Below are 25434 nucleotides of genomic sequence, written 5' to 3'. Positions count from 1 at the left end.
CCCCCCCGTTCTCCTTGCCCCCCCCCCGTTCTCCTTGCCCCCCCCCCGTTCTCCTTGCCCCCCCCCCGTTCTCCTTGCCCCCCCCCCCGTTCTCCTTGCCCCCCCCCGTTCTCCTTGCCCCCCCCCCGTTCTCCTTGCCCCCCCCCCTTCTCCACCCTATGGTCCCCGCCTCGGCGTTTGAGACAGTCTTTACTCTCTCCCTTTTTTCCCTATACTTCTTTCCTCCCTGTGCATGCTTCAAAGTCGACCCACGCGTTCGCATGCGCAGCCGTTGACGGGGTAAAGCGTAATTCCCCGCTCTGGGTAGACAAGTAGGGCCCGTGCGTACCCCCTGGTAAAGACCAGGCCCGGGGAGGGGTGATTGCCCGAGCTGACACCTTCCGACCACCGACCATGCCGATTGGTTCCTCAATCCGTTTCTCGGGAGATGTGACCTGAGGTGTAAACATTCACCAAAGGCGGGAGCGCCCTCTGAGAGGGTTCCCACAAGGAAGAAGCGCGCCATCGGAGACTCTGGCAATCGTGGGAGATTCATCTGCAATGGATTTCTCTTCTTCTCTCCCTCTGCTTCTGCCCTAAAACGGAAACTTGACCAGCCACCAGTAACAAAAGTACTACCGCCTGCCCCAAAGTTCCTCGATGTGAGGACGGAAAGGATTTTTCGTCCGTCAACCCTTTCGTTATTCAGAAGGACGTAGATGCCATAGCCGGACCTGTCAAGTTTCGTACAAGGATGCGTAACGGTACCTTGTTGTTGGAAACTGAGAGCACCTTTCAGGCACAAAAACTGCTTTGGGCCACACTCCTGTACACATTCCCTGTCCGGGTGGAGGCTCACCACACTTTGAATTCGTCGCGTAGTGTGGTACCTACTAGACCACTCGACGGATAGACTGACAGAGATTCTTTCCTCGCTGAGCAGGTCTTCAGTCCTGAGACTGGTTTGATGCAGCTCTCCATGCTACTCTATCCCGTGCAAGCTTCATCTCCCAGTACCTACTGCAGCCTACATCCTTCTGAATCTGCTTAGTGTATTCATCTCTTGATCTCCCTCTACGATTTTTACCCTCCACGCTGCCCTCCAATACTAAATTGGTGATCCCTTGATGCCTCTGAACATGTCCTTCCAACCGATCCCTTCTTCAGGTGAAGTTGTGCCACAAACTCCTCTTCTCCCCAATTCTATTCAATACCTCATTAGTTATGTGGTCTACCCATCTAATTTTCAGCATTCTTCTGTAGCACCACATTTCGAAAGCTTCTATTCTCTTCTTGTCTAAACTATTTAGCGTCCATGTTTCACTTCCATACATGGCTACACTCCATACAAATACTTTCAGAAAAGAATTCCTGACATTTAAATCTATACTCGATGTTAACATATTTCTCTTCTTCAGAAACTCTTTCCTTGCCATTGCCAGTCTACATTTTATATCCTCTCTACTTCGACCATCATCAGTTATTTTGCTCCCCAAATAGCAAAACTCCTTTACTACTTTGTCTCATTTCCTAATCTAATTCCCTCAGCATCACCCGACTTAATTCGAATATTACCCTCGTTTTGCTTTTGTTGATGTTCATCTTAAATCCGTCTTTCAAGACATTGTCCATTCCGTTCATCTGCTCTTCAAAGTCCTTTGCTGTCTCTGATAGAATCACAATGTCATCGGCGAACCACAATTTTTATTTCTTCTCAATGGATTTTAATACCTACTCCGAACTTCTTTTGTTTCCTTTACTGCCTGCTCAATATACAGACTGAATAACATTGAGGAAAGGCTACAACCCTGTCTCACTCTTTTCCCAACCACTGCTTCCCTTTCATGTCCCTCGACTCTTATAACTGCCATCTGGTTTCTGTACAATTTGTAAATAGCCTTTCGCTCCCTATATTTTACTCCTGCCACCTTCAGAATTTGAAAGAGAGTACTCCAGTCAACATAGTCAAAAGCTTTCTCTAAGTCTACAAATGCTAGAAACGTAGGTTTGCCTTTCCTTAATCTTTCTTCTAAGATAAGTCTTAAGGTCAGTATTGCCTCACATGTTCCAACATTTCTACGGAATCCAAACTGATCTTCCCCGAGGTCGGCTTCTACAAGTTTTTCCATTCGTCTGTATAGAATTCGTGTTAGTATTTTGCAGCTGTGACTTATTAAACTGATAGTTCGGTAATTTTCACATCTGCCAACACCTGCTTTATTTGGGATTGGGATTATTATATTCTTTTTGAAGTCTGAGGGTATTTCACCTGTCTCATACATTTTGCTCACTAGATGGTAGAGTTTTGCCAGAACTGGCTCTCCCAAGGCTATCAGTAGTTGTAATGGTATGTTGTCTACTCCTGGGGCCTTGTTTCGACTTAGGTCTTTCAGTGCTCTGTCAAACTCTTCATGCAGTATCATATCTCCCATTTCATCTTCATCGACATCATCTTCCATTTCCATAATATTGTCCTCAAGTACATCGCCCTTGTATAGATCCTCTATATACTCCTTCCACCTTTCTGCTTTCCCTTCTTAGCTTAGAACTGGAATTCTATGTGAGCTCTTGATATTCATACAAGTGGTTCTCTTTTCTCCAAAGGTCTCTTTAATTTTCCTGTAGGCAGCATCTATCTTACCCCTAGTGAGATAAGCCTCTACATCCTTACATCCCGGCTTAGCCATTTTCCACTTCCTGTCGATCTCACTTTTGAGACGTTTGTATTCCTTTTTGCCTATTTCATTTACTACATTTTTATATTTTCTTTCATCAATTCAAGTCATTATCTATTGTTACCCAAGGATTTCTACTAGCCCTCGCCTTTTTACCTACTTGATCCTCTGCTGCCTTCACTATTTCATCCCTCAAAGCTACCCATTCTTCTTCTACTGTATTTCTTTCCACCATTCGTGTCATTTGTTCCATTATGCTCACCCTGAAATTCTGTACAACCTCTGGTTCTTTCATTTTATCCAGGACGCATCTCCTTAAATTCCCACTTATTTGCAGTTTCTTCAGTTTTAATCTACAGTTCATAACCAATAGATGGTGGTCAGAGCCCACATCCGCCCCTGGAAATGTCTTATAATTTAAAACCTGGTTCCTAAATCTCTCACCATTATATAATCTATCTGAAATCTTTTAGTATCTCCAGGGTTCTTCCATGTATACAACCTTCTTTCATGATTCTTGAACGAATTGTTAGCTGTCCATAGGGTCGTGAAAAAGGTAGACAATGACCTTGTACCGACCCGGACACTTTTCTTGACCTTTGATTGTGTTCAGCTGCCGTCGCGCATCAAAGCGGGCTATGAGGTTTTCTGTTCGCCCGTATGTCCCGACACCTACACGCTGCTACCAGTGTCAGCGTTTTAACCACACCCGCCAGTCTTGTTCTAATGCAATAAATGAGTCACTTGTGGCAGGGACGCCCATGAGAGTGACTGTCCACCTCCGTCTCCTCGTTGCGTGAACTGTCAGGGTGACCATGCAGCATCCTATCGCGACTGTGCCATCTAAAAGGATGAACGCTGTATACAGGAAATTCGGGTCATAGAGAAAGTGTCGACCTCGGCTGCTCGCAAGTTTTTTGCTAGTAGGAAGCCCACGGCGCTCCCAGCGGGGAAATACAGTACTGTCCTTGCCTCTCCTCGGACTACCAGGGAGGTATCGACGCAGAGATGCGATCTTACCTTTGGCGCTACGGTCGTCCGTTCGGCCAGTGCTAAGATCGCCCGGTCAACGTCTCCTCTTCCTCCAGTCGCCCCTAAGACACAAGCACCTTCGTCAGCCTCTGCCAAGACTCTGACCCAGAAGTCAGATGCGCGGGCCGTCCCTTGAAGACTTTGGAGGGCGTGCATTTCATTCACCATTCAGTGCTCGCTTTTCAGATTTCTAATCCACGCATTCTGGTATTCGGTAAACTAATAATTCAGGTAATATTAATAATTTCTATGGGTTGCCTGATTTGACGAATTTTACAGCTTGTCTCACACTGATCTGTGAGAGGAACTTGGCGCCAGGAATTTTCTTTATTTATGGGCGAGAGCAGCAGTCTTCTTAGCAGCCATGATGGCTCCCCGTTTCCTGTCCTTTTCCCGATCGCCATGGTAGCACGTGGTGGCGTTTGAAAGTTCAGTAGTGGCCACAGTTTCTCCTGTTCTCAGTTCCCCAACCTGCCTTACCAACCTTGTAACTGATATTTCTTCTCAACTTTAGCGTCGCGAGGTCGCCTCCCTGTGAAATTCCGGCCATATGATTGGTCAGTTCAGGTGCCCGCCCGTTTTTCGCGGGCGGGTGCCAACCTCCCTCCGCGGATGGATAGTGGACAAAGGGGCAGTAGTCTGTTCTAGTGTGACCGTGCCGGAGGCCGGAGGTGCCGCTTCCAGGAGATGAAGTTCGGTAAGCATGAGCGCCGACGTGCACTGTAGATTCGCGCCCTGCGGCCCAGAGGGAACCTTACAGGTCATTGTACTGATGTGCGGTCCTTGAATTACGGTTTATGCAATGTTTTTCGTGTTACAAGACTGTAGTGTTTTCCTTATACAGTCGGGCATAATATGCAAGCCGTGTTGGTTAGTCACAGAAGCTTGCAGTACGGCACTAAAGTGCAGACATTCATGCTCACTTTTCCCCTTTGTCCGACAGTAGCTCTTTCAGTTCTCCTGTGTAAAATTCGACTCAGAATTTGTCTTCCTAGCTTGAAAACTAGTGCCCTTTGTCCTACGCCACGTCGTGTCTGGCGCCCCTTCATGTTTCGTTAACGTAGTCGATCCGCGAGCCAAAGTTATATGAATAGTTTCGCGTCTTGCTGGTCGTATTCCCCCATTTGATTGTATAATTGTTCAGTATTCAACTGTTAAATAAATGAGTCCTTTAATCTGTACATTCTCCCTTTCATTGCGTGAAACCATCCTTAGTGTCGCAGTAGAGTAATGAAGAGCTATAACGGTTGCTACAACGTCGTGCAGGGCTCGCGCCATTAATGATAGGATCAAGATTCAATATCGCGCGCATGGCACGACCATTGCACGCATGGCACCGATAATAGTAATAATAATTTCCAGTTATCCCCCATTGATAAATTGGGAAGTGTTCACGGCTCAGTGAGGGTACGTGAGCACTAAAGCCACTTGATGTGGTGGAAGTAGTGGACTCTGTTTTACCTTACTGGTTTGAAAAAAAGAATATAAAAAATTACAGCCCCTGTAAAATAAAACGAGCCACCGCTTTTAACTTCTTACGTACCCCAAACTCCCATCCATCGACCAGCACTTCGACAAAACGACCTTCCAAGAAGGCTCATAGGAAGCAAAGTTCTCCTCCTCCGGCACGGCGCGTTTCTCCTCCTGCGCCACCCAGCTGTTGCCGCCCCAGGCCGTCATCCGTTTCGCCTGGCCGCACCGCTGGTAGCCGAACATCTGGCCGTTCACCGGCGGAGGAAGCTCCCCCTCCCGACCATCTTAACATGTTGGCCGACGAACCTATTGAAAAAATGGACGATGACTCTCCCCCTATTGATAGCGGCAGCAGTGCTCGCTCGAAGCCAGGCCCTCAGTGGCCATCGAGGTGATCCCTTCTTGCTTCTCCTTTTCTTTTTCTTCTCATGATGGTACTTCATTAGAATATTCGCGGCATTCGCTCCAACCGAGAGAACTTGAAGTTGCTGCTATGCTTGCACTGTCAGCTCGTCGTAGCTCTCCAGGAAACGAAGCTACGCCCATGCGATCGTATTGACTTGGCACACTATACCTCTGTGCGTTTTGACCTACCCCCTGTGGCAGGTATTCCGGCTCATGGAGGGGTTATGTTGCTCGGCTGGGATGATATGTACTACGATCCCATCACATTGCACACCGATCTGCAGGCAGTTGCCATCCGAATTACTCTCCCCACTTTCACATTTTCCGTTTCTGCTGTTTACACTCAATCGTCGTCTGCCGTTACTAGGGCAGACATGATGTAAATTATTGCTCATCTACCTGCACCATTTTTGTTGACTGGAGACTTCAATGCCCACCATCCCCTTTGGGGCTCTCCAGCATCCAGCCCGAGGGGCTCCCTGTTAGCAGACCTTTTCAACCAGCTCAATCTTGTCCGCCTCAATACTGGCGCCCCTACTTTTCTTTCGGACACAACTCTCACCTATTCCCATTTAGACCTGTCAAAGCAGACTGGGGGCTCTTCTCTTCCAGCGCTACATTTCAGGATCAAAACTTCGCAAGCTGCGATAGTCAGGTCGCACACCTCACGGAAGTCATTCTCACTGCTGCTGAATATTCCATCCCTCACACTACTAATTCTCCACGTCGCGTACCGATCCCCTGGTGGACCGCAGCATGTAGCCGCTATACGTGCTCGTCGACGTGCTTCACGCACCTTCAACCGCCACCCTACTATGGCGAATTGTATTAATTACGAACGATTACGTGCGCAGTGTCTTCGTGTTATTAAAGCAAGAAAGCCAGCTGGGCTGCTTTCACAAGCGCCTTCAACAGTTTTACTCCTTCTGTTGTCTGGGGTAGCCTGCGCCGGCTGTCTGGCACTAAGGTCCACTCACCAGTTTCTGGCTTGACGGTCGCGAATGACGTCCTTGTGGCCCCTGCGGATGTCTCCAATGCCTTCGGCCGATTTTTCGCAGAAGTTTCGAGCTCCGCTCATTACCACCCTGCCTTCCTCCCCCTAAAACAGGCAGAGGAGGCTAGGCCACCTAACTTCCGCTCCTCGAATCGTGAAAGTTATAATGCCCCATTCACCATGCGGGAACTGGAAAGTGCACTTGCCTGGTCACGGTCCTCCTCTCCGGGAGCTGATTCTATTCATATTCAGATGCTGAAGAACCTTTCTCCTGCGGGTAAAGGTTTTCTTCTTCGTACTTAAAATCGCATCTGGATTGAGGGTCATGTTCCTACATGCTGGCACGAATCTATTGTCCCGATTCCTAAGCCGGGGAAGGACAATAACTTGCCTTCCAGCTATCGACCCATTTCCCTTACCAGCTTTGTTTGTAAGGTGATGGAACGAATGGTTAACTCTCGTTTGGTTTGGCTGCTCGAATCTCGACGCCTACTTACCTATGTACAATGTGGATTTCGTAGGTCCCGCTCTGCTGTTGACCATCTGGTTACCTTGTCGACCTTCATTATGAATAACTTCCTGCAGAAGCGCCAGACAGTGGCAGTGTTCTTTGATTTGGAGAAGGCTTAAGACACCTGTTGGAGGGTGGGCATTCTCCGCACCATGCATACTTGGGGCCTTCGCGGTCGCCTCCCTCGTTTTATTCGTGCCTTTTTAATGGATCGAAAGTTCAGGGTACGTGTGGGTTCTGTCCTGTCCGACGCCTTTCGCCAGGAGCATGGGGTGCCACAGGGCTCAGGTTTGAGCGGTGGTCTGCGCCATAGCGATCAATCCAATAATGAATTGCCTCCCAGCTGGTGCATCAGGCTCCCTTTTTGTGGACGATTTTACCATCTACTGCAGCGCGCAGCGTACATGTTTCTTGGAGCGCTGCCTTCAGCGTTCTCTTGACCGTCTTTACTCCTGGAGTGTCGCCAATGGCTTCCGTTTTTCTGTCGAGAAGACGGTCTGTATTAACTTCTGGCGCTACAAAGTGTTTCTCTCACCGTCCTTACATCTCGGCCCCGTTGTTCTCCCATTCTTGGAGACAACAAAATTTTTAGGTCTTGCATTTGACAGGAAACTTAGCTGGTCTCTACATGCCATATTTGGCTGCCCGTCGTACCCGTTCCCTAAATGTCCTCCGTGTTCTCAGCGGAACGTCGTGGGGAGCGGATCGAACCGTCCTACTTTGCCTATATCGGTCGATCGTCCGCTCATAGCTGGATTATGGGAGCTTTGTATACTCCTCTGCACGGCCGTCCATCTTACGCCGCCTCAACTCTATACAACATCGGGGGTTACGTCTTGCGATCGGAGCGTTCTATACTAGTCCCGTCAAGAGTCTTCATGCTGAAGCCGGTGAATTGCCACTAACCTATCGGCGCGATATACTGCTTTGTCGGTATGCCTGTCGATTATTATCAATGCCCGACCACCCGTATTATCGTTCCTTTTTTGACGACTCTCTCAACCGTCAATACGGGTTGTATGTATTTGCCCTGCTACCCCCTGGAGTTCGCTTTCGTCGCCTCCTTCAGCAACTTGATTTTTCACTCCCTGCAACCTTTCGAGTGGGCGAGAGCCAAACGCCACCTTGGCTCCAGGCTCAGGTTCGCGTTCACCTTGACCTCAGCTCGCTCCCAAAGGAGGTTACCCCAGCATCGGTATACCACTCGCGGTTTGTCGAACTTCGTTAGAAGTTCATTAATACGATCTTCATACATACAGATCGCTCTAAGACCAATGACGGTGTCGGGTGTTCTTTTATTGTCGGGGCACACAGTTTCAAATACCGGCTCCATGGCCGTTGTTCGGTCTTCACAGCTGAGCTGTTTGCCCTCTATTAGGCTGTTCTTTACATCAGCCACCATAGACATTCTGCTTATGTCATCTGCTCTGATTCCCTGAGCGCCATCCAGAGCCTCAGTGATCCGTATCCGGCTCACCCTTTCGTGCACCGGATCCAACGCTTTCTTCAGCATCTGGCGGACGATGGTTCTCCGGTTACCTTTGTGGGTTCCTGGCCATGTCGGTATCCCTGGGAACGAAGCTGCAGATGTCGCGGCCAAGACTGCGGTCTTCCAGCCTCGGAAAGCTTCTTGTGTGCCTCCATCTGATTTTAGCAGGGTCATTTGTCAGTGCATTTTGTCGCTGTGTCATGCCGATTGGTCTACACTAACTGAAAACAAGCTTCTGGCCTTGAAACCTCTCCCCACGGCTTGGACCACCTCTTCACGCACTTCTCGGCGGGAGGAGGTCGTTATGGCCCGGTTACGGATTGGACACTGCCGGTTCAGCCATCTCCATCTGCTGACGGCTGCGCCGGCGCCGTTCTGCCTATGTGGGCAACTGCTGACGGTACGCCACATTTTAACGTCCTGTCCGAATTTTAATACTCTGCGCATTGATCTTGGCCTGCCATGTACTCTGGATGAAATTTTAGAGGATGACTCAGGAGCAGCTGATCGTGTTCTTCGTTTTATCCACTTGACGAACCTGTCTGACATTTGATTATGCTGTTTTCTTTTAATTTTTTGCCTGTTACGGTGCCTTTTATAGTGTTGTCCTTTTTAGTTGCTGTTTTAACATTGTGCCTTGCAGTGCATTCATAATTTAGTCTGGGCGCTAATGACCACTGTAGTTGTGCGCCCTAAAACCACAAAATATTCTTGATTTGACCGTCGTTGTGCACTCTACATGTTATATTCACTGCTAAGCTGTATACGAGGTTAGTGCGCTAGTATCTATTATCTGATCCTATGTTACGTTCTAAAAAGTACTTAAACTACACTACCTGCAGCGTTCCAGGTGTGCCAGTCTGGTAGAAACTTGTGTTGTTGGCCGTCCCCACCGAGCTAATATCAGTGTGAATGCTCCTGGCACCGGGCTGCTCAATGTCTTGAAATTTGCTGCAGTTAACTACTGTTAGTTTATCCTGTCTTAATCTACATAAAACCTAAAATTCTTGGTACTGGGTCTTACTTGATTTCAGCGAGCAGCGATGAGCAAGCTGGTGGACACACCTCCTCAGGGCAAGACCTACTCAGCAGAAGACGGGATGAGCCGCCAAGGAGCGGCGTGCACGTCGCTTGTGGACCCGTCTCTGGAGTACACGGACCCCACCCCGGATATACACGCCCTCTTCCTGCAGTTCAACGACCGCTTCTTCAGGGGGCGCCTCGCCGCAGTGGAGGTGAAGTGGAGCTCCAGAATGACGTCGTAAGTTGCCTCATTCTGAGTTAGCACCAGTAAAATGTGCGGTATACATGTCCTCAGGGTTCATGTAACGACCTTCTTCGACACACCACTTCCGGTAGCTGTGGAAGCATTCTTTTGCACAGCCGACTGTAGCAGTCCGAGGTCATTCAACCGTGTAGCACGGCAGTGGAACGATGTGTGTTTAGACTTCACCGCCCGAATCGCGAGGATTGTAAAATCCTCTATAAAAAATCCTCAATATCAAGTGGGGTGCGCGGTAATGAGATGCATGGTTGTTGAGGTGTAACAGTTCTTAGCGGGCAACCTCCGGGGAACCTGCTGCACCTCAGTTGCGTAAAGCTTACCCAGGCCAGCTGTGCTCCATACAGGTGGACATCATCTATTTTCCTAGGTGCTCGTGGGACGAATCTTTCGAAATCACACTGGACTCGCATTCGGGAGGACGACGGTTCAATCCCGCGTCCTGCCATCCTGATTTAGGTTTTCCGTGATTGCCCTAAATCGCTCCAGGCAAATGCCGGGATGGTTCCTTTGAAAGGGCACGGCCGACTTCCTTCCCTAATCCGCGGAGACCGATGACCTCGCTGTTTGGTCTCTTCCCCCAAACAATCCAATCCAATCTTTAGAAATTTTTTTCTTGTCCCAGTGGAAAGGGTGGGCCACTGGTATGTACAAACACACAAACATAAGGGCTCGTGTAACCAATCCTCCTGATTCTGGCCGTATTCAAAGTGGTGGTATTTACAGTAACAGAACACATGCTGCTGGCCAGAATGTATTTTTCATAGTCATGTGGAAAGGTTTCACCCGTTTTTATCCAAAAGGAAGTTCGTGGAATCTATGGCTCTTTAAAGTCAGTCATGCGCTTGTGCTATGGAACATTGTTTGGCGAAAACTTCTACTTTATACCAAGCAACTAACCTCCAAAAAGCTAGATGTCTTGGAGTATGCAAGAGAGACAGATGAGCACACCACCTTGAGCCCCAGCAAAAGTCTTGTGACTTGCAGGGATCTCGTAGACAATCCCAGAGAAGAACTGAAAAATGGGTGGGCTCAAGCAAGGATTGTTCGCGGGAAAACTGCAATGAAAAGGGTGGATTTCGATCTAATGAAATTACTCCTTTATACTTCCATTTAACACGAAACTTCCAAAGCATGCCATGGCAGGTTTCCTTCGTCTCATTGAGCGTCCTTATTTCACACACTGAGCTTTTTAAAGTACCAGCACTTTCACAGTCTACTAGGAGATGTGAGAAGCCTCTTGCGACAAATATGGGAAGGCCGCCCATGGAGTAGTTGTTTGTCCATCTCATCTGTGAAAACTGCTCTGAGGATCACCTGTCTGGTGTATGGACTATAGCGTTTGCCTTGAAGAGAGGAACGCAGAAAATTAAAACCACTAAGTGTGTCTCGTGTGGCGTGGCCAGAAACGTCTAAAAGGCCATGCAGCCCCTGATGTTCGCTACCTCCTTTGCGTTTGTTCTTAAACAGTCACTCCCGAAAACCGATGCTGCTACACAAACCAAGATTGCCAGCGTCAGCACTAGGACCTGACGTCTCCCAGCGCACTTGTTCTGCTGCAGTTTACCTCCCCCCACAACACCTGACAGGGCTGTGGGTTGCTGCTGTTGCAGAGCTCCCTGCTCCTCCAAAAGTTCAACATGGCCAACCGTCCAGTGCTTCTAATTCCACAGCCACAGCTGTGGCTCCGAAGCCCACTCAGGGCAAAAAACTAAAGACAAAGCGCCAACCAATGAGATATCTAGGAAACCAACTCTCCAATAATGTCGAACTCGTCCTCTGACGTGTCCACAGGTCGTTGTCCAGTGGCTAGCGTTGCTGCCTCTGGATCACAGGGTCCTGGGTTCGATTCCATGCCAGGTTGGGGATTTTCTCTGCCTGGGGACTGAGTGTTTGTCATCCTCATAATTTCATCATTGTTCGTAAATGTGGCTAGATTGCATTGTGTAGAAATTGCTACGCTGATGACCGAACAGTTCGCGCCCGACAAACCAATCATCGTCGTCCTCTGACGTATCTCTTGTACCTTGATGTCGGACTGTGAAAATCATCTCGCCCCGAAGTTGAACCTCCACACATGGGACGCTACCCTCCTTGGTTGACAGATAGCGTGAAAGTGCCAACCCCCCGTAATAAATGTCTCCCATTCTCCAGTGGAACGTTAATGGGTTCAGGACACATGTGGATGAACACCAGTTTCTAGCACAGGAACGCCCCCCTGTGCATGTGTTTTTTTTTTTTTTTCACGAAACACATTTTAAACAGTCTCATACCCCTGTCCTACTTATCTGGAGCTATACACTCTACCACAAGGACGACCTCAGTAGGGAAAAACCGAGGGAAGAGTGACTTCGTAAATAACGCACACCTCTTCTCTGCTTTCCCCCTGGCTACTATCTGCAGGTAGTTGCAATTGAAATTCATGTGTTGGAAGATCACGATTTGCTCACTGTATTTACTTACGCCAGATGAAGTAAACTCTGGGGGTCTGACAGGTCTTACAAAACAACTCCCCTGACCATTTCTCCTCCTGGGAGACTTCAATATCCGTCTTACAAGTCTCGACCTCCACTTGCCCTCAGGATCGGGCATGACATCTCACAGGCTGTGCATGCTAAACACAGGTCATTCAGTCATCGACCTCTTTTTACTTTCCAACCCTCACTGACTGTTCAGTGGGCACTTACTGATTAACTTCATTCCAATGACCACTTCCCACTCTGAATTCACTTACTGAATGGACTGTTGCTTGAACTGAAGCCACGAAAATGGTAAGCATGGCTAACTGGACGCTGTTGAGCTAGCTATCTGTTTTAACACCATGACAGGGTCCAGGAATGGGTGGACCACATCATGTGAGTGATCCATCATGGCACTGACTTACCAATCGCAAGTCTTCAGGTCATCCTAGACGGCGACCTGTACCTTGGTGGATTGATTAGTGAAAGGCATGTGGCTGTTAGACAGTTAGATGCCACCCAGCAGCACACACACCACATAGCCTTTAGAAAGAGCAGGAAAATCCCATGTCAAGCTTTCTTGAATATCAACTGTGCCTCTTATTCTAAGTAAGTATGGGAAACCATCAGGATGATTTCTGGTAAAGTCATTTAACAATAACAGTAATGCTGAAACAGAAGTGTCTCCAAAAAGTGCCCAGACACATTGCTGAGATGAGGCACAGCATTTTGCAGTGACTACTGCCGATGCCAGCCAGGATCCGATGTTTTGCTGCTACCATACTACTGCAGAGAGGGGCAAGTTAGTGAGTCTTAAAATTGCATTTTCTCCTTGTGGAGCTGGAATCTGCACTAAGATTCCTGATACTGCACCTGCGGATCAAATCTGGTACTTCATGCTTAGACATTTGCCAGCAGCGTCAAAGGAAATGGTCTTCGAATGTTTTAATCTTAGATGGCAGACAAGTCACTCTCCAAACTCCTTGAAAGAGGCAGTTTTGATACCTCTCCTCAAACCGGGAAAGGACTGCACACATCCCAGTAGTTAACGGAGCGTCACCTAAGAGAGCTGTGTAGGAAAGACCCTGGAGGGAACGATTAACCGTCGTCTGATCTGAGACGAGGCGGCTCCTTAGCCGCTCCGCATGGATTGCAGAGATTTCAGTCCACTGTCAACATGACCCTATTACAGGCGGCTGTTCGGCAGGCCTTGCCATACAAAAATCACTGTATCGCTATATTCTTAGATATCAGCAAGGCGTGCTACACTACTTGCAGACACAGTATTCTCGAGCAACTCCGTCAGTGTGGTTTCGTGGCCACCTCTTCTTCATACGGTCCTTCCTGTCAAAGCGCTTTTTTTAGGTTCAGAGTTGGATGTGCTGTCGAATTGTATTGAGCGGGAGTCTGGTGTTCCTGAGGGCAGTGTTTTAAGTGTTGTGCTCTTTGACATCGCCATTAACAGTATCACGACTACGATAAGGCGGCCTGTGCAGTGCTCCTTATTTGTGGATGACTTTGCTTTTTTCTGTTCGTCTCCAGGGTTGCAACAGCGACTGTCAGTTGTAACAGAGTAGAGAGCCTAGAGGAGTGGACTGAAGAGACGGATTTTCAGTTTTATGGGTAGGTAGGTAGGTGCGTCGGTTTCATTTTAATCGTTATCACACTAATTTACCTGGCTCTCATACGAGACATACCTGTCTACATAAAGACCTAGTGAGGTTTCTTGGCCACATTTTTACTCCAACCAGTCGTGGTTACCGCATCTGAGAGATGCAAAGGCCAGAACCCAGACGGCAGTGAGTATCATAAAGTGCATTAGCCACAGACAGGGTATGTCTGCTCCAGTTTTACAGAGCGTTTGTACGTTAACAGCTAGGCTGTGGCAGGAGAGCGTATGGGACAGTGAGGTCATCTTATCTGAATGTTGATGCTATCCACCATGAGAGGATTAGGTGCTTACCGGACCAGTCCTGTACCCACTCTCTGAGGCTGTGGGGCTGCCCCTCACCAATTGGTGGTGGCATCCCACGGTACATCAGTCATCTAAGTTCCTCGCAACTCGGACTTCCGCTGCATACCACACTGTTGCTTGTCTATATTTGGAACTCCTTTTCTCAAATTGTCCACAGCAACAATGCCATTTGGGATAGGTGTGAAGTATGTGCTGGAGTCACTTTGTGTGGAACATGTACAGTCACAAATCCAGGATTTTAACTGCCTACCACAATGGTTACGGCAGAGGCCCAGGGTGATATTATAGTGCAGTACAGGAGATACTAAAATTCTGCATGTGTTTAGTACCTTTTCTGCCATTTTAATTGAACACGAAAAGTCTATTGCTGTCTTTACAGATGGGTCGAAACGAGGGACTGTTTTCCATCATCGTGTCCTCGAGGTCGCCTGGGTCGAGACTTCACCACATTGGACACGAAACTCTGTGCGACCTTGGGGGCACTGGAGCAGATGAGACGCTATTAGACTGCTACAATTCATCGTCTGTTCAGATTCTCTGAGTGCCCTTCGCTCTCTACAACGTCTGTGTACCCCCCTCAGGGGTCCACAACTCTTTTGTGGATACGTGCGTAGCGAGCACGGGACCCCGAGTTAATGTGGCCCTCCTTCCTTTCCGGGCTGCATACCTTCCATTTCTGCATCCTTCCCTCTCCCCCATCTTCGCCCCTCTTCCCCTCACCTCTGGCACTTTCCTTCCCTTTCTCCCCCTCTGGGAGTATGGTTTGTGCCTACATTCGGAGACGGATGCTCGTAAATGTACCGCATTCTTCGCCTTCTCTGCTTGTATCTCTTCATCCTTCCTTTGTCCTTCTCTTTCCCTTACCTCTTCTCTTTACCCTTTTCTCCGCTGCGGCGCTTGAGACCTCTCCTCTTTCCTTTCCCTTTCTTTGTTTTTCCCTTTCTCTTTCTTCCTCCCTGTGTGTGTCTGAAGGCCGACCCACGCATTTTTGTGCGTAGCCGGTGACGGGGTAACGCGTAATTCCCCGCCCCGGGTAGACAGGTAGGACATGTACATACCCCCTGGTAACGGCCAGGCCCAGGGAGGGGTGATTACCCGAGCTGATACCTTCCGAAAGTGGCGATTGGTCCTTCCATCCGTTTGTCGGGAGGTGTGACCTGAGGTGTGAACAATCACGTAAGGCGGGAGTGCCCTCAGAGAGGGCCCCCACAAGGGAGGAGCGCGCCATCGGAGACGCCGGTAATCATGGGGGATTCTTCCACAATGGTTTCCTCACCTTCCACTATGTCTGCTCACAAACGTAAGTTCACTGAATCTCGGCCACAGACAGTTCTTCCATCGTTGCCACAGTTCCTTGTAGTTTCTCGGTCTGGCGAAGGTCACGACTTCCCCACGGTCAACCCTTTCATTATTCAGAAAGGTGTTGACGCAATTGCAGGTCCTGTAAAGTCTTGTTCCAGATTACGGAATGGCACCCTGTTGTTAGAAACAGTCAGTGCCCTCCAGGCACAAAAATTGCTGTGTACTACACTGCTCCACACCTTCCCTGTCCGGGTTGAAGCGCACCGCACTTTAAATTCCTCGCGTGGAGTCGTTTATACACGCTCCCTCGATGGATTGTCTGACGAAGAAATTCAGCACTACCTGTCTGACCAGGGCGTAACGGCTGTTCATAGAGTTATGAAAAGGGTTGACACGAACATCCTTCCAACCCGCACTGTCTTCTTGACATTTGACAAAGTTCAACTCCCATCGAAAATCAAAGCAGGCTATGAGATAATTTCCGTTCGCCCTTGCGTCCCAAACCCTACGCATTGCTATCGGTGTCAGCGGTTCAATCACACCAGCCAGTCCTGTTCCAATCCGGCAAGGATGCCCATGAGGGTGCTTGTCCACCTCCATCCGCTCGCTGCATCAACTGTATGGGTGACCACGCTGCTTCCTCTCGAGATTGCCCCGTTTTTAAGGACGAAAAGCTCATCCAGGAAATCAGAGTGAAGGAAAAGGTGTCGACCTTTGCTGCTCGAAAATTATTCGCCAGTCGACAGCCCACCGTGCCTCAGACAGGAAAATACAGCACTGTCCTTGCTTCTCCTCGGCCAACAAAGGAGGGGGCCACGCAGACCTGCGACCTCACCTTTAGTGCCACGGTCGTCAGATCGGCCAGTGCAAAGATCGCCCGTTCAACCTCACCACTTTCTCCTGCCCACTCCATGGCTCACACTTCGTCAGGTTCTGCTAAATCTAGAGCCCAAAAGTCAGACACCAAGACTTCGAAAAAAGAGCATACTCATGAAGATTTTTTTACGTTCCCAAACTTCCCAACCATCGGTTCCTCCTTCATCTAAACATCATACTTCCAAGAAGGCTACTAAGAAACCCAGTTCATCTCCTTCTCCGCCAAGGCGTGTCCCATCTACAGCACCACCTGGAGGAAATCGCCCTCGGCCGTCTTCTGTGTCGCCGAAGCGCACTGCTGGCGGCCAATCAACCGGCCGATCGCTGGTGGCAGGAGCTGCTCCAGAACAACCTATGGATCAGGATCTTCTGCCTTCGGCTGAATGTCATTCCATGCTGTCGGTCGCAAGCTCCGAGCAGTCGTTGAGTTGATAGCAACCTTGGTCACATTCCTCCATTTTCTGTTCACCCTATGTCCATTATCCACTGGAATATCCGCGGCATTCGAGCCAATCAGGATGAATTGTCGATCCTCTCACGATCCTACTCGCCGGTCACCTTCTGTCTCCAGGAAACAAAGCTGCGTCCCCATGACCACTTTGTTCTCCCCCATTTTCAGTCTGTCTGATATGATCTCCCCTGTGTTGAAGGCACTCCAACCCATGGAGGACTCATGATTCTTCTCCATGCTACTCTCCATTATCACCCAATCCACTTAAACACTTCCTTACAAGCTGTCGTCGTCCATCTTTCCCTTTCTGGATACACGCTCTCTCTTTGTACTGTATACATTCCATCGTCCACACCAATCGCACAAGCTGATCTCTTTCATCTTCTTGGTCAGCTTCCACCCCCCCTATTTGCTGGTTGGGGACTTCAATGCCCACCACCCGCTTTGGGGATCTCCACATCCTTGTCCAAGTGGCTCACTGTTGCTAGACGTCTTCCACCAAGCGTATCTAGTTTGCCTCAACACTGGGGTCCCTACATTTTTGTCTGCCTCCACGACAAATTTATCTCATTTGGGCCTTGCGGTCGGTACTGTTCCGCTAGCTCGGCTCCTCGAATGGTTCGCCCTTGATGATACACACTCGAGTGACCACTTTCCATGTGTCCTTAGACTGCAGCCTCAACTGCCATATATGCGCCCGCGACGCTGGAAGTTTGCCCAAGCCGATTGGACACTTTTTTCGTCTCTAGCGACATTCGATGACCGTCAGTATCCCAGCGTCGACGATGAGGTCACACATATTACCGACGTTATTCTTAAAGCTGCGGAACGTTCAATACCACGCACCTCCGAATTGCCCCGGCGCCCCCCCAGTTCCTTGGTGGAACGAGGCATGCCGTGACGCAATACGTGAGCGGCGACGTGCTCTCCGCGTTTTCCGCCACCATCCTACTTTGGCCATCTGTATCCGCTATAAGCAGTTCCGTGCGCGATGCCGTCGTGTCATCCGCGATAGCAAGAAGGCAAGCTGGAAATTCTTTATTAGCTCATTTAACACCTTCACTCCCTCCTCGGAAGTTTGGAGTCGGCTTCGACGGTTCTCAGGCGCGCCTAGTTCCTCTCCGGTCTCTGGGCTCACTGTCGCGCATGATACCTTAGTGGACCCCGTCGCAATTTCTAACTCATTGGGTCAGCACTTTGCTGAGATTTCGAGCTCTTCAAATTACCCGCCAGCGTTTCTCCCGAAGAAACGTGCAGCGGAAGTGCGACCTCTTGCTTTCTCCTCTCAAAATCGCGAAAGCTACAATACTGTTTTCTCCATACGGGAACTCCGACATGCAGTCTCTTCTTCTCGCTCCTCCGCCCCAGGACCGGATGGTATCCACGTCCAAATGTTGCTGCATTTATCAACCCATAGTCTGCGTTATCTCCTTCGCCTTTATAATCGAGTTTGGACCGACAGTGTTTTTCCCAGACGATGGCGGGAAGCTATCGTCGTTCCTGTTCCGAAACCTGGAAAGGACAAACATCTCCCCTCTAGCTATCGCCCTATTTCTCTCACGAGTAGTGTCTGTATGGTTTTGGAGCGTATGGTGAATTACCGTTTAGCTTGGTGGCTGGAATCCCGCAGTCTTTTAACACCTGCCCAATGCGGATTCCGAAAGCATCGTTCTGCAGTTGACCATCTTGTTGCTCTCTCCACTTATATCATGAACAATTTTCTCCGGAAACGCCAAACAGTAGCATCGAAACCGGCTTCCGTTTTTCTCCCAGTAAGACCGTTTGTGTTAGTTTTTGGCGACGTAAGGAGTTTCGTCCGCCCTCCTTACATCTAGGTCCTGTCAACCTTCCGTTTTCAAACGTCGCTAAATTCTTGGGTCTTATGTTTGACAGAAAACTGTGCTGGTCCTACCACGTTTCCTATCTTTCGGCTCGCTGTCTGCGATCCCTCAACACCCTCCGTGTCCTGAATGGTACCTCCTGGGGAGCGGACCGAGTGGTCCTTTTCCGCCTCTATCGCGCCATAGTGCGCTCGAAATTAGACTATGGAAGCATAGTCTACTGTTCTGCTCGGCCGTCTATTCTTCGGCGTCTCGACTCTATCCACCACCGTGGATTACGTTTAGTGTCTGGAGCTTTTTACACCAGCCCTGTGGAAAGCCTTTATGCTGAGACTGCTGAACCTCCGCTGTCCAATCGGCGAGCAGTCTTTGAGTCGTTATGCTAGCCATCTGTCTTCCATGCCTGCTAATCCAGCCCATGACCTTTTTTTCGACGCCTCCTTTGATGTAGGGTATGCAGGCCGCCCCTCCTTCCTACTACCACCGGGAGTCCGCTTCCGTCAACTGCTCCATTCTCTTTCCTTCCGCTTTCCTAAAACCACCTTGACAACTTGGGGTACAGCACCGCCTTGGCTTCGTCCCCGGATCTGCCTGCTCCGTGACCTTTGTCGATTTCCCAAGGATGGTACCCCTTCACTTGTTTATCGTCGGGCATTTGCTGCTCTATGTGCACAAATGACGGACGCCACATTTATTTACACCGACGGCTCGAAAACATCGTTAGGTGTAGGGAGTGCCTATATTGTTGGCGACACCCCAAATCACTTTCGGCTTCCCGACCAGTGTTCGGTTTATACTGCGGAGCTTTACGCTGTTCTCCAGGCTGTCCACTACATCCGCCGCCATCAGCGGATACAGTACGTTATCTGCTCAGATTCTCTCAGCTCTCTCCTCAGTCTCCAAGCTCTTTATCCTGTGCACCCTCTGGTCCACCGGATTCAGGACTGTCTGCGCTTGCTCCACCTGGGGGGCGTCTCGGTGGCGTTACTCTGGCTCCCGGGACACGTTGGTATCTGTGGAAATGAGGCGGCCGCTATTACAGCCAAGGCTGCAGTCTCTCTCCTTCGGCCAGCTACTCAATCGATTCCCTTCGCCGATCTACGGAGCGTTTTATGTCGTCGTGTTGTTCATTTATGGCACGCGCATTGGTCGACACTTCCCCATAATAAATTGCGGGACGTGAAAGCTCTTCCTTGTGCTTGGACCTCTTCCTCCCGAACGCGTCGTCGGGAGGAGGTAATTTTAACTAGACGCCGGATAGGGCACTGTCTTTTTAGCCATCGACATCTTTTAAGCGGCGATCCTCCCCCACTCTGTCCCCACTGCTCTCAGCTGTGGACGGTAAGACACCTTTTAAATGAGTGCCCCTATTTTAATCCGTTACGCTCCCGTCTACAGCTATCGCCTGATATATCGTCGATTTTAGCAGATGACACGCGCTCAGCCGATCGCGTTCTCGAGTTTATTAGTGCCAGTGAAATGACGTCAGTCATTTGAAGCTTTTTTTGGGGACAACTAACCCCTTTCTGTAGTGGATTTTTAAGCTTTCCTTCTGCTTTTCGTTTCTCCAATTTTATGACTTTCGTTCCCATTGCTGCTGGTTTCCATTTTCGGTTTTTTACTGTTTCCTAAGTCACGGACCGGGCGCTAATGACCATAGAAGTTTTGCGCCCTAAAACCAAAACAAACAAAAAAAGTCTGTACAGCAGATAAAGTAGTCCAGAATATCAAGAACTCTGTCCCAGCTACAACAAACAGGGAATTGTCTTTCTTGGGGACCAGGGCATTGCAGGGAGGATGTAGTAGCAAAGGAGGCGTGTAGCGATCCTCAGTTATTTCAGTGTGCTGTCCCCCTGCATGCCATTAGGTCGCTGTTGAGGTACAGTCATGTGTCGGTGGGAAAACGAGTGGCCGGAAGTGATTGATATCAAGCTACGTCAAGTAATGCCCACTACACGGCCGTGGCGTACTTCCTTCCAGCCATGAAGACGGGATGAGGGCCTCATCACTCATGTTCAGATAGGTCACAGACCTCTGACGTATGGCTTCGTGCTCCGGCGAGAGGACCATCCAGTGTGTGGAGCTTGTGGCGTGCAGATCACTGTGCACCACGTTTTACTCGACCGTGTTTCATTTCCAGATCAGAGAGGAGCTGCAAATTTACTGGCAGATCTCCTCTCTAGTTTAAGTGAAGTTGAAACGGAGTTAGTTTTTAAAGGTTGGTGATCTGTCCAGCTTGTTTCATAAAATTTTAAAGATACGTTCGTAGTCTGTTAACACGCACTTTTTTTTTTCGTAAGTGCTCACTCTGTCACATTACCCTGTGTCTCGTGTAGCTCTTCTGTGGTTTTACGTAGGTCTAATCCCATGTATAGCACCTTTCACCCTCCTCTGTTGCATTAAGGCCTGTGACATTGTGATTGTATGGATCCATGTGAGGGAGGTGGAGTGAGTATCATTTTAAAGGTTTCCTCTTCACAGTGCGAAACAATTTTAGACATTTTATCCAAATTAATTTCTTTTAATATGTATAAGGGCGCTGATAACCTCGGCGTTGAGCAGTGTAAGCTACACGCACACTTGAGATTTGGTGCATCTAAGGAAATATGAATCTGAACTAAAATAGTTTTTTCCTTTGGTAGAATGAAAACTGGTGAACATTGTCACTGTCTCACAAGGGAATAAAGCTAAATCAACAATCCTAACCTTTCTTTAGCGCAGTCATACTAGACCTCTTGGAAACATGTTATATGTTGCTCTTGTCACACAGCGATCATTCTGAAAATGACAAATAGCTGACGTGTTCATGTTGCGGACAGTGTAGACTGTAGATTAAGATAAAGTCGGTGTTCATTTGAAATACAGCGCGTTTTGCGAACAAACGTAATGGCATCGGCGTATCATTCATATAAGGGTGTCGCTAGAGGAAATTAATAAATGATACGGCCAACTGAGCAGAAATTTGTCTAAACTGTTTGTTAGGATTTGGAATATCAATGTTACTGGGAAATATGTCTCCAAAGTTAAGATCATCTTGTTTCAGGGTGTCTGTCTAAAGTTAAATTTATGTTTCTACACATTTCTGATCTTCATGTGTTAGTCATCGCTTTTTCTCCCACGATTACGAAAATAATTTTAGTAATCTCAGACAGAAACGCCAGTTTCACTATTAACCGAACTCAAAATTCAGCTAAAGTACTTTGAATCAATGAGTTAGGTTTCTGACAAGTAAAAATTGAGACTGTAATGTTAGAGCTTATTCTTAAACTGCTAAAATACTGACGTGCAGTCTTCATTCCATGATGGAGTTAAAATCTCAACGCCCTGTCGTCGAAGCAACACAATCTCAGTTCGCAGTTCTGCCTCATGAAACCATGTCTTACTAGTAACATAAAATTGTTTTCTGTTTTGATCGATAAGTATTTTTATTAACATACGCTAACGAGATGAAAATAAATTTTGTCATTAACAGTACTGAGGTCGCTACATTCCAGTGAGTCACAATTTCAAATGTGTGGTCAGTTTTCAAACTTTCTCGCACGCTGACTCGCTGCTTGTTCACTGCTTTCATTCGCCTTACGTTTACCACTTGAGTATGCTAAACATAAATTATTGAGCCACACGCCTGCTCTCGGTGGCGTGATTTTCGTGCAGTTATTCTATCAGCACTGGCAATTTAAATTCCACGTTGTCGAAATGTTCCATCGTGGTACTATAGGAGTAAGGTGTGTATAGTTTAAATACCTCTAGACACACATCGCCATTTCGTGCTAGCCATTCAGCATTGCTCATATGGTAGCAGTAAGTAGTCGACACAAATGGCAAGTCTTCAGAACGTGTAACTCGCATGCTCCATCTGCCTTAGGAATGTCGGTGTTTGCACGTACGAAGGAGAGGATGGACTGTGCACTATCAGACTAAGTGAACCGCTGCTGAAACTGCGTCCGAGGAAGGACCTAGTTGAAACACTTTTGGTAAGTACATCATGTGCTATCGTATTAAAATGACACATACAGATTTTAGAAACGATTGCACCGTTAATATAAAAACACATTTGTCTCTTACCTTTTCTGGACTCACCCCTAATCCTTGCCTCATGTCCCTGGGTCCATGTTCATTGGCAGTTATATTTATGCTGAACAGTAGCTGTAAGTGCTCTTGCAGATGGTATGATCCCTTCCTTGAGGTAAGTTGCTAAAGCTGGTTTTCGATGTGGTGGTGGTGGTGGTGGTGTGTTCCTACATGAGGCTACCGTAGTCAGATGGGCTTCGTTTTGACTTAGAGCTATGGACATGTTATCCAGCCCCTAGATTGTAAATATTATTGTGAGCAATATTGTCACGTAGAAGGAGGTGTAAGTAGATGAATGACGAACACTAACTTCACTTAACGAAGGTTTATTCAGCACTTGCACATACAAGAGCGAGGAGTTAACTGCCTTCGGCCAGAATACATACAGTATATATATACAGGTACATCACATTTCAGTACAATGATTCTTCACATTTGTGGATACTTCTAGAATGTACTCGAACCGAATATAGAAATTAAAGTTGTATAGTCCAGGTGAGTTTTGAAATCACGACACTCCATGCAACAGTTTAGTATCATAACCACGGTGCTACTTAGCACATATGAAAATATTGTCGCTGAAAAAGCTATAATACGTAGTATGAAGGCTTTCACGACCGGATGATATATCTTCTGGTAAACCTTCCGGGATGTAAGGTCGTGGTCCATGAAACTCTTCAGCTCCTAACGTTTCGTCCAGAGCTGCGCTGGACATCTTCAGAGGGGTGTTTCTCCTCCGGTGAGTCTTGCCGACTGACGGGTCGGACGTCTGAGAGCGACTTATGTATCGTAGAAAGTGGGCGTGACCAGAGTTACACGTGATACGCAGAGATAACCTTTGTCAGAGATAAAACTTAACTATCGATCGTAATCTCGTCACGGATAAAACTGTCTAGCAATTCTGTAGTGCTACTGTCCAAATATCACTAAGTTTCATGGTCTCTTCTTTCCGATTAAAATTATCCCTATGTTTATATATTTCAATTGCGTCTCTACAAAGCCGTGGGTAATAGTTCGTCGTCGTAGATAAAATTTGAAGTTTCGGAAAACTTCACTTTATGATTTCCTGGCTGAAAAGCATGTTCTGCTACAGCCGATTTATCTGTTTTTCCTAATCGGCAAAGACTTCTGTGTTCTTTTAACCGTGTATTTACGCTTCTTTTTGTTGTTCCAACGTAAACTTTACCACATGTACACGGAATTTTATATACGCCACTGGCTGATAGAGGAGCGCGTTTATCTTTTACAGACCGAAGAACATGACCAATTTTCTTCGTTGGTCTATAAACAGGTCTAATATCATGTTTACTTAACATCTTTCCAATCTGATCCGTTACTTTCTTTATAAAAGGGATAGAGACTGTATTCTTCCATCGTTTTTCGGACTTGTCCTTAAGCTTTTTGTTGTTTGGGTGCAGAATTCTGCTTACTTCTTTCTTTGAGTAGCCATTTTTCTCAAAAGCGTGCTTCAGATGTTTTAATTCGTCGTCTAGATACTCCGGCGTGCAAATCCGTCTGGCTCTGTCAACGAGACTTCTAATCACACCTCTTTTTTGTTTTGGATGGTGGTTAGAGTTTTTGTGTAAATATGTCTGTGTGCGTTATTTTTCTAAAAATCTGTTGTTTCAAGCTTCCATCCGTCTGTCTCATAACTAAAACATCCAAAAACGGTATTTTATCATTTTCTCTCTCCATGGTAAACAGGATTCTTGGATTTATATTATTAAGGTAATCAAAAAACTCGCCTAAGGCTTCTCTACCATGTGGCCAGACCACAAATGTATCGTCTACATACCGATACCAGCGAGATGGTTTCTTATCTGCTTTTCCCAAGGCTGACTGTTCGAATTTCTCCATGTAGAAATTAGCTACTGCAGGACCCAATGGGTTACCCATTGCTACGCCATTAAGTTGTTCGTAAAACTCATTATTCCACTGGAAATGACTGGAAGTAAGACAGTGTCTGAGAAGAGCAGTCAGATCTTCTGGAAAAATATCCGTTATAAAATCCACAACTTCATTAACTGGAATCATAGTAAATAAAGATACTACATCGAAACTTACTAAAATATCTTCAGGAGTCAGAATTAAACCTTCAATTTTCTCTATAAAATGACGTGAGTCCTTTATATATGAGTCCGTTTGTCCAAAATATGGTTGTAAGCGAGTTGTTAGATATCTTGCTATTTCGTACGTAGGAGAATTGATAGTACTAACAATCGGTCTCAGAGGTAGGTCCTCCTTATGTACCTTGGGTAGGCCATAGAGTCTAGGACACACAGCTTCAGTCTTCAATAAAGCTCTTTTTTCTTCTTTTTGAATAGAAGTGGCCGATTTTATCATTGTTTTCCGTAGTACGCTGGCTGTAGGATCTTTCTTAAGTTTTTTCTATTGCCCTGCTGTTAAGTTTCAAAATTTTGCTTTGATAATCTTCTGTATTTAAAACGACCGTAGCATTCCCTTTATCAGCAGGAACAATCACTATGTCTTCATCTGCATTTAAATCTCTCAGAGCCTTCCTTTCGCCATTGGTTAAATTACTTTCCAGAGGTTTACTGCGGTATAATACTCTGGTGGTTTCGATCCGGATTGCATTTGCAGTTTCTTTGGGGAGAGTAC

At 47.5% G+C, this 25434-nt stretch overlaps 1 protein-coding gene across 1 annotated transcript in view; it reads left to right on the top strand.

The window, feature by feature from the left end:
• The first annotated feature begins 9601 nt into the window (after positions 1–9601).
• Positions 9602–25434, top strand: part of LOC126484675 (DNA-dependent metalloprotease SPRTN-like) — a 31725-nt gene continuing 15892 nt past the window's right edge. Inside the window, exons 1-2 of the mRNA XM_050108269.1 lie at positions 9602–9819; positions 22610–22718. Of these exons, the coding sequence (XP_049964226.1) occupies positions 9602–9819; positions 22610–22718 (327 nt within the window). The remainder of the gene's footprint in view (positions 9820–22609; positions 22719–25434) is intronic.

The sequence above is a fragment of the Schistocerca serialis genome, chromosome 6 (assembly GCF_023864345.2).
Source record: "Schistocerca serialis cubense isolate TAMUIC-IGC-003099 chromosome 6, iqSchSeri2.2, whole genome shotgun sequence".
Taxonomy (NCBI): Eukaryota; Metazoa; Arthropoda; class Insecta; order Orthoptera; family Acrididae; genus Schistocerca; species Schistocerca serialis.
Note: the sequence above shows the minus strand (reverse complement) of the source record. Positions and strands in the feature narration are given on the sequence as shown.